The 7,938-nt window shown below is 63.7% G+C and overlaps 2 protein-coding genes across 2 annotated transcripts; both read right to left on the reverse strand.

Moving 5' to 3' along the window:
* Positions 1-1,086: 1,086 nt before the first annotated feature.
* RPS4X (ribosomal protein S4 X-linked) lies at positions 1,087-6,478 on the reverse strand. The gene is made up of 7 exons (XM_069810717.1): positions 5,567-6,478; positions 5,273-5,350; positions 4,533-4,713; positions 3,995-4,092; positions 2,716-2,887; positions 1,873-2,030; positions 1,087-1,249 (listed from the first exon to the last, which is right to left on the reverse strand). The coding sequence occupies exons 1-7, from the start codon at positions 6,335-6,337 to the stop codon at positions 1,148-1,150; spliced, it is 1,560 nt and encodes a 519-aa protein (XP_069666818.1). The 5' UTR covers positions 6,338-6,478; the 3' UTR covers positions 1,087-1,147.
* Positions 6,479-6,560: 82 nt separating this feature from the next.
* CITED1 (Cbp/p300 interacting transactivator with Glu/Asp rich carboxy-terminal domain 1) lies at positions 6,561-7,635 on the reverse strand. The gene is made up of 2 exons (XM_069810718.1): positions 7,477-7,635; positions 6,561-7,341 (listed from the first exon to the last, which is right to left on the reverse strand). The coding sequence occupies exon 2, from the start codon at positions 7,327-7,329 to the stop codon at positions 6,877-6,879; it is 453 nt and encodes a 150-aa protein (XP_069666819.1). The 5' UTR covers positions 7,330-7,341; positions 7,477-7,635; the 3' UTR covers positions 6,561-6,876.
* Positions 7,636-7,938: the final 303 nt, after the last annotated feature.

A 7,938-nucleotide genomic window follows, 5' to 3' on the forward strand; every position in this document is an offset into this window, starting at 1 on the left:
TCCATCTTGGGAGAAAGACGGGTGCAGGCAAGGCCTGTGCCCACAGGCAGAGCTGGAGAGTCCCTCTTCTCCAGGCCCAGCAGAGCCCATGCCATTGGCCTCTGCCCATGCCTCCAACACTCCAGCTCCCGCCCAGCTGGGGCCCCCACTGGCCTCGCTCCACAGTGCCTGTGTCTGCCTGGACCTGGGCAGCCCCAGCCCACAGCCAGTGCCCAGGCATGGCCTCCCCTGGGCCCATCGGCACATAGAAACCCCTTCCTGCGGTGCCCCCTGTGCCCCTCCTGGCACAAGCCCTTTGGGCTTTGGGACTGTCCTTGCTGCCCAGGCTCGCTGCCCACGCAACCCCTGCCCACCTTGGCCTCCACGGCTACTGCTGCTCTCCAGCCACCCAGCCCTGGCCCTGGCCCCACCTCCTGTGGGGCATCAGTCCGTCCCCGGACCGGTGCTTGGTGCCTGCCTTTGCCAGACTCCCTGGCGACCCCGGCACCCCATTCCTCTGCTCCAGCCAAGTCCCTCTGAAGAGAGCTGCCCAGCCTCCAGCACTGCCACTGCCATCCCCAGTGTTGCAGTCTCCCCCATCCTGGCTGTCAGTGTGATCCCTCGCACACTCCACCTCCACGGGGAAGGCACTGAGGAAGAGCAGCCTGTGAGGGACCTCCACAGCAAGTAGCCACCAGCCGGCTCCCGCCTCGGAGCCCAGCCGACCAGCCAAGGCACCCCCCACCCCTGACGCTGGCTACTGAGCCTCCCCTCTCTGCTCAGTCCCACAGTCAGGGGCATTCCCGGAGGGCCTCAAGCCTGTTTGGCACCGCTGTCCCTGGGGAGAGCCCAGATGGCTCTTCCCAGTCCCCTGCTCCTCCTGCCATGTAACTGGGAATGACATCCAGGAGCACGTGTGCCAACACTTTCTCGGGGACGGAGCAGCCTGGAGGTTCTCCCCACTGCTCCTCCTTGCCTTTCTGGGAGATGGCTCTGGCAGTTGCTCAGCTCCCTCATCAGCAGGCCCTTCTGGAGAGCAGAGCATGCCTTTGCACTGGTACGGCACAGCTCCTTCCAGCCCTGGGATGCTTCCCAGCCAGTCACACAGCCATTTGGGAAATGGTTTAATTAATAGACTGAAAGGACCACTGCCAGCCCGAGCTGGAGTTCACCCGCTGCTCTGCTTGGCCGCCAGTCTCTTGTCTCTCTCTTCAGCAATGGTCAGGCGGATGCCCTTTCCACGGGGCAGGGAGATCCACGGCTTGTTACCCTGCAGCAAAGGAGAAGCAGCTACCTCGCATCAGGAAATCTGGACAGGGGCAGAGCTCTCCCTAGTGGGGGGAAAAGCAGCAGAAGCCAGCCCCTACCCAGCACTGGGCCGTGTACACAGGGCTGCGGTGGCACTGGCCCAGCAGAAGCCCCTTAGGAAGGCGCCAAAGGTGCACCAGCCCTACAGCTGCCTCTTTTGGTCACGTCCATGAAGAATGCACTTCAGCCAAAACACCACCCCTTTCCAACTTGGACAAAAGAGCCCATTGGGGATGGCGAGACAACAGAGGCATTGGGCGGGGAGGGCACTCTCAGTCAGAGCAGCTGCCCAGGGCACATCAAGACCTGAGCACAGCTCAGCTCCCAACTCTCAGGTTTAGAAAACCACAGGTCTGCTTCTCGAAAATGTCCCCATTGCTAAATTTACGGTTGTTTCCCCTTCCCTGAGCGGTCAGCTCGTAGCAGACAGAACCACAGGGAGCAGAGCCAGAACTGATGCTGGCACTGGAGCTTCACCGTGTGAGAAGGCAGCTGCCTACAGAAGACGCCAACACCTCTTTGCTTCAGCCAGCAGCGCCCAACAACATGGGGGAACCCACCCGCCTCGTGTCCGCGCAGGCTTACTTTGCCAATAACAAAGATGTTGGAGAGCCTGGTGGCAAAGCTATTGCCATTGGCGTCCTTCACGTGAACCACGTCAAACGAGCCAGGGTGTCTCTCCCGGTTGGTGATCACCCCAATACGACCCAAGTTGGCACCGCCGGTCACCATGCACAGGTTACCTGGGGTGAAGGAAGACAGGTGTGACAAGAGCGGGCACCAGGTGCCATGGTGAAGCCCACCCTTCTGCTTGGGCTCTTTGAGGAGCATTGCTGAAGAAGGGAAGGGACAGAGACGCACTGGCCCACAGAGCAGCCACCGGACCACCTGGTGACACCTACATCCCACAGGAACCCTGGCACACTTTGAGGAGCCGAAGAGCTCTCTGGCCACAAGGCCCATACCAAACATTCCCCACGACCTTCTCAGTTGTGTCAGCACCAAGGAGGCATTCCTGTACCACTTGTCCTGGCACTGCTCATGGCTCTGGAACTGAAATCTTCTCCTGCAGTAGACAGCCAGTAATCTCCCTACAGCTGCCCAGAGCTTTCTGCTCACAGCTCTGTGAGAGCCAGGCTCAAACAGCCACTCCATCAGCTCGCTGCTTCTACCTGGTGCCTGCTTGCTCTCCGATTTGCTCCAAGACCCTACGCCAAACACCTCCCACTGCCAGCACATGGGAGGAATCCCTGCTCCAGCTCCAGGTGGAGATGCCCCAGGGAAACAACCCCTTTCCCAAGGCTACCACCACTGCCTCTCTACTTTAGAACAAAGATGTCTGACATTTGTATTTAACTTCCACACTGCTCTCCACAGTGCGGAAGAGTACAGGGTAGAGTACATCTTTACATGGGATGCAAGACCTACCTGTGTCAAACTTGATGAAATCTGTGATCTTGCCTGTCTCCAGGTCAATTTGGACCGTATCATTCACCTTGATGAGGGGGTCTGGATAGCGGATGGTACGAGCATCATGGGTGACCAGATGAGGGATTCCTTTGGTGCCCACAAAGATCTTCCTCACCTTGCACAGCTTGTACTGCAAACAAAACCCAACACTACTTAGCTGAGGCAGTGAGTGGCACCATGGACCACGGGACTCTTGGTCCCCAGGGAGCCCTCAGACCCCAAGCAAAACACCCAGACGCTCCAGGGCTCGCTACAGGAGCCTGGGCAATGACTTGCCCAGCTCACTGCCCCAGCAATGCCTCTCACAGGGCTGCCACACAGCTGTGCTACAGCCCCACCAGAAAACACCTGTGCTTCAGGAACAGCTGGCCACCCTGGGCTTCGGCCTTGCCACAAGCACTGGCTGCATTTTCCTAGGAAAGCCTGCGCCAGGGCAGTTTCCTCATTTTGCCCTGAAGCCCGTGGTCACACAGTGGAGGCACAGGCTGCCTTTCTTCAGGACCCAAGAGAGATCTGTATCCCTCCTGCCTTTCACTCCTGACTCCTTCACAGCCACTCTGGGACTCACAGGTCAATACAGAGTGGTAGCCAGAGGTAAAAGCCTAACACGGGGAAGCAGAGAGGCCCCAAACGCACACCACAGCTGGCTGTGGCACAGCCATCTCTCCCCTCAGCATCACTGCATGCCTGCAAGGCCTGCTCTTAGGAAGAACATGCAAAGTAGCCCGCAGACCCGCAGCTCAGGCGTGCCATCATGCTTGGGTTAAAAACACATGTGCAGGAGTCACTCCCTGACACCTAGGGCCAGAGGGCAGTTTTGTAAACACTTCCATAACAGACCCGGGAAGGAGTTCAAAGCTTTTGCACCGCAAGCAGTACCATGTTTCTGATCACTGTTAGCTTGTGGAGCCCTACACTAAGGCTCACCACACCACAGCAGAGCCATCCCCACCCCAAAGCTCCCTGTGAAGGTAACCCAGCCCATGCCAACAGTGGTCATTTCAAGCACCAGACAATGCACCTACAGTCATCTAGGAGCTGCTCTCATGTCACAAGACTTCCCCCCTGCTAAAGGCTTCGCACCCCAACACTGAAGGCCCTGATGTTCTCAAGGGTGGCATGGACTCAGCTCTCGGGGAAGAGAGCCAGCAGCTCCTGTTCAGGAGATGCCAAACAGGAAACACCACCCCGACCAAACCCAACTGGTCCCATGCTTAACCCAAGTTGAAGCCCTCACCTTGGCCTCTTCAGCTGTGATGCGGTGAACAGCAAACCGGCCCTTGGTATCGTACACCAAGCGGAAATGCTCACCTGTCTTCTCGATGCTGATGACATCTGATTTCAGAGAGGGGAAATGAAACAGCAGCTGTTATCAGCTACATTACCCAACATTGTAACTCAGCACAAAGCTCAGGTTTAAAAAGAACTAGTGACTGCAGAACACTTCAGGCATGAATGATGGGGTGAGTGTCTCCTCTTGACCAGACTCACATCTTTTACTGCAATACAGTGCAAATTAGCAAAAACTGCAAAAGGCTGAAGTCTGAACAGCAATTTACGCATATGCAAGCAGGCAGTTATAGGCTACAGATATCTGGCTTTGGTATTCGTTGCAGTGCACAACTCCAAACTAAATAACAACTGCTTATACCTATCTTTTCTTCAACCCCACCAGGAAAGCATCTTTCCTCCCAAATCATGCCAGCCTCACAAAACATTCCCCCATCAGTGCAGCAGAGCTGCCTGAGGTACCTGCCCCAGCCCTCCGTGCTCACCCATGAAGCCTGCAGGGTAGGTGATGTCTGTGCGGACTTTGCCATCTATCTTGATGAACCTCTGCATGCAGATCTTCTTGACCTCATCTCCTGTCAGGGCATACTTCAGCCTGTTCCGCAGGAAGATGATGAGCGGAAGGCATTCCCTCAGTTTGTGAGGGCCTGTCGATGGACGGGGTGCCTGCAAACAGAAGCTTTCTGCTGGGTGCTCAAGCATAACATCAGCATTGACTGTCCCCAGAGGAAGAATGCTACCACCCCGGCAGCTCTCACAGCAGCACCCAAGGACAGTTGTGTGGAGCCTAACTGCTAAGCAGGCAGTGATAGGCTGCAGATATCTTTTCCTGGTATTCACAGCACCCTTCCCCCAAGCCTTGTCAGCCTCACAGAACACTGCCCCCAACACCATGCAACAATCTACTGACCCACCCCAGTGAAGGAAAAACACAACAAGCAGGATCAAAGAGAGCAGCCAACTACCCCACTGGCAAATGGGGGAAACAGAAAAGCTGCTTGCAAAGACCCTAACAGCAACCACCCCTTCTCCCCGGCGCTGCCCAACTGCTCCAGCTCACCACCAGTGCCCGAACAGTGCGCCTGAGCACCCCCTTGGTGAGACTGCGAAGCCGCCTGGGCTCGCGAGAGCGGGGACGGCCGCTGTCGCGGGCGGCCCGGGCCCGGGCCCGGCCCCATCCCCATCCCCAACCCCAACCCCAACCCCAACCCCGTCCCGCACTCACGAAGACGCCCGTCAGTTTGTCCAGCATCCAGTGCTTGGGCGCAGCCACGCGCTTCAGGTGCTTCTTGGGGCCACGGGCCTACGGGACGGGATGGGACAGGACGCGTTACGGGCCGCCACCAGGCTCAGCCCCCCCAGCCGTCCCTCCCCGGCCCCCCCCGGGCTCCCGCCCCACCCCGGCCCTGGCGGCGGGCTCCCTCCCACGCCCCGCGACGCGGCGGGGGGGGGCGGCAGCCCGCAGCGAGCAGTGGATGGCAGCGGATGGCGGCGGCAAGCAGCCGCGCCGCGCTCTCACCATGGCTGCGCTCCGCCGGGAAAGGACTGCCGTTTCCGGTCCGCGGTTGATACCCAGGGGCGCGGCGGCCGCGCGACGGAGCGCCCCCTGCCGGCCCGGAGGTCCAGCGCCGTCCGGTGCCAGGGCAGCCGGGGTGCGTGTTCCGCCCCCCGCGGGACCGGCTCGGCCCGCCCCGCGGTGACCTGCTGACTTGCTGCCCACGGGAGGTGAGGGAGGAGGGGTCTGGGCAGCCCCCACCAGCGAGGTGGGGTGCCCCGTCCCCTCCCCGCTGCAAGCGGCCTTGACGGGGGCACCCCGCTCCAGGCAGCGGGCGGCTGTGTCCGTGCCGGGGAGGCACGGGGGGAAGCCGTCGGAGGGTGACCGGATCCCTCCCGGCTCTTGCCGGTGCCGTGGGACGGCCCCCCACGTTGTGCCCCTGCGGCTCGGGAGAGGGTGTGCGGGTTTCGGGGGTGGTACAGCCCCCCTCTCCCACCCCCCCTCCGGGGTGGGGCGGGGGGGGTCGGAGACTCCGGGTACCCCGGCTGCCCCGGGAGCCGAGCCGGGAGGAACGCGCGTGCCGGGCCACCGCCCTCCCCTCGCCCACTGCCCCTGCCGGGGTGGAGCTGGGACCCCACGCAACCCTCCGGGCCTTAGTGCCCGTTCCCGAAAGCAGCTCGGGGGCCAGCGGTCCCCAGCTGGGACCCCGGGGATACCCCCAGGCCCCCGCGCCCCGCCAGGCAGCCGAGAGGAGCGGCCCTGCACCGGGCAGCCCCCGGCAGGTCCCCGCAGCATCGCTTCCGCAGCGGGGCGCGGGCGGGACAGAGGTCCCGTCCTCGGGGGCGACACGATGGGGACACCGCGCAGGGCACCCCTGGCGCCACCGTAAAGCTGGGAGGAGGCTCGGGAGCTGCGGGGGGCAGACCCTCCTCCCACCCCGGCCGCTTCCTACGGGGTCCCCCGCGGAGACGGACCTCCTTGTCGTCCCCCCACAACCCCAGCGCTGAGCTGGACAGGGAAAGGGGCACAGCCGGGGGGATAAGGCTCCTTCCAGATTTTATTAGACAGCACCTTGAGACCTCCGCCTGCCTGGCCCAGCGAGGCGGCTCCGCGTTGGGGGCGGGCAGCGCGGCCCCACCCCTCCTCCAGCCCCGAGGGCGGCCCCTTCCCACCCTCGGCCGGGCTCCTAGCGCTCCCTGCGCCCCCGCGCCGCCCGCAGCGCCGCCCCTCGCCCCCCGTGGGGCAAGCCGGGGCGCTCTCCGCGCTCAGCAGCACCGGACGGCGGGTCCCCGGTGGGGTGACGCGGGAGGCCCCGGCCCCAGCCGCCTTTAGTCTCAGCAGCCGGCCGGCAAGTCCGCGGGGAAGTCGAACTCGTGGTGGCCGAGCCAGAGCTCCGGCAGCTCGTCCGCCCTGTCGAGGCCTAGCTCCAGCACCAGCGCCCTGAGCACCTCCTCGTCCACCGGGTCCGAGTCGATGATGCCGGGGCCGGCGGCCGGGGGGGAGAGATTGCCCGCGCCCCGCGTCCCCAAGCCCCAGCCGGGTGGCGAGCGGGGCTCCTGGGAGCGCCGGACTCCCCCCGCGGCGCGGTTTTGGCTGTTGAGCTTCTGGAGGTGCATGCTGGCCAGGAGGTGGGGAGCCGTCTGCAGGGCCAAAGGGGCGGCGGGGGGCGGCGGAACGCCCCCTGCGGCGGCCGGCAGCTCCCCGGCTCCGGTGCCGGAGCGGTAGCGCAGGCTCGCCGCCACCTCGCGGTCCTTCGTGCCCCGGGAGGGGCACCGTAGAGAGCTCATCTCCTCCGGCGCCTGCGGGGACACGGCAGCGCTCAGCGAGGCGCGGGTTGCCCGCCCCCGCCGCCCCGAGCAGATGGGGTCCGGCGGGGTACCCAGCCGGGGGGGGGGGGGGGGCGGGGAGCGGCGCCCGGCTCGCCCCGCGCTTACCTGGGCGGCCCTGCTCCCCACTCGGCTCCGCTCCCTGCACGGCCCGGGCAGCCGCCGCCGCCGGATTTATAGCGGCCCCGGTGCGGCCGGGCCGCGGGGAAAGTCGAAGCGGAGCGGGGCCGGCCGGCGGACGGGGCTGGGAGGGACGGGGCAGGACGGCCCCCGGGGGCGGCGCCGGCACCTCCGGCCCCCGGCCGGCCCCCATGCCCCCCACCTCCCAGGTTGGGCCCCTCCGTGTCCTCCCCGTTCGGGCTGGGACCCGCCATGTCACCCTATCCAGGCGGGTGCCTCCCACACTTCCCCACCCAGCCTGGACACCCCCAACTGCCCCATGTTCTTTCACCTGCCTCACAACCTCTTGGGTGGGAACCCCCATGCCTCCCCCCATCCAGGCTGGGACACCCTTGTAACTCCTATCCCGGGTGGGGGGCAAGAAGGGAGCTCAGTTGGTGCCAGGGCTGG

Source organism: Haliaeetus albicilla, chromosome 23, assembly GCF_947461875.1.
Source record: "Haliaeetus albicilla chromosome 23, bHalAlb1.1, whole genome shotgun sequence".
Lineage (NCBI taxonomy): Eukaryota > Metazoa > Chordata > Aves > Accipitriformes > Accipitridae > Haliaeetus > Haliaeetus albicilla.

What these genes read in the sequence shown, in the direction of transcription:
- RPS4X (XM_069810717.1), bottom strand. Translation starts at nt 6,337, where the DNA reads ATGCTGCGGGGACCTGCCGGGGGCTGCCCGGTGCAGGGCCGCTCCTCT. An exon ending in ACAAACTGACGGGCGTCTTC is followed by an intron (nt 4,714 to 5,272) that starts GTGAGTGCGGGA and finishes TTCTGTTTGCAG; the next exon opens with GCACCCCGTCCATCGACAGG. An exon ending in ACATCTTTGTTATTGGCAAA is followed by an intron (nt 1,250 to 1,872) that starts GTAAGCCTGCGC and finishes CCTTTGCTGCAG; the next exon opens with GGTAACAAGCCGTGGATCTC.
- CITED1 (XM_069810718.1), bottom strand. Translation starts at nt 7,329, where the DNA reads ATGAGCTCTCTACGGTGCCCCTCCCGGGGCACGAAGGACCGCGAGGTG.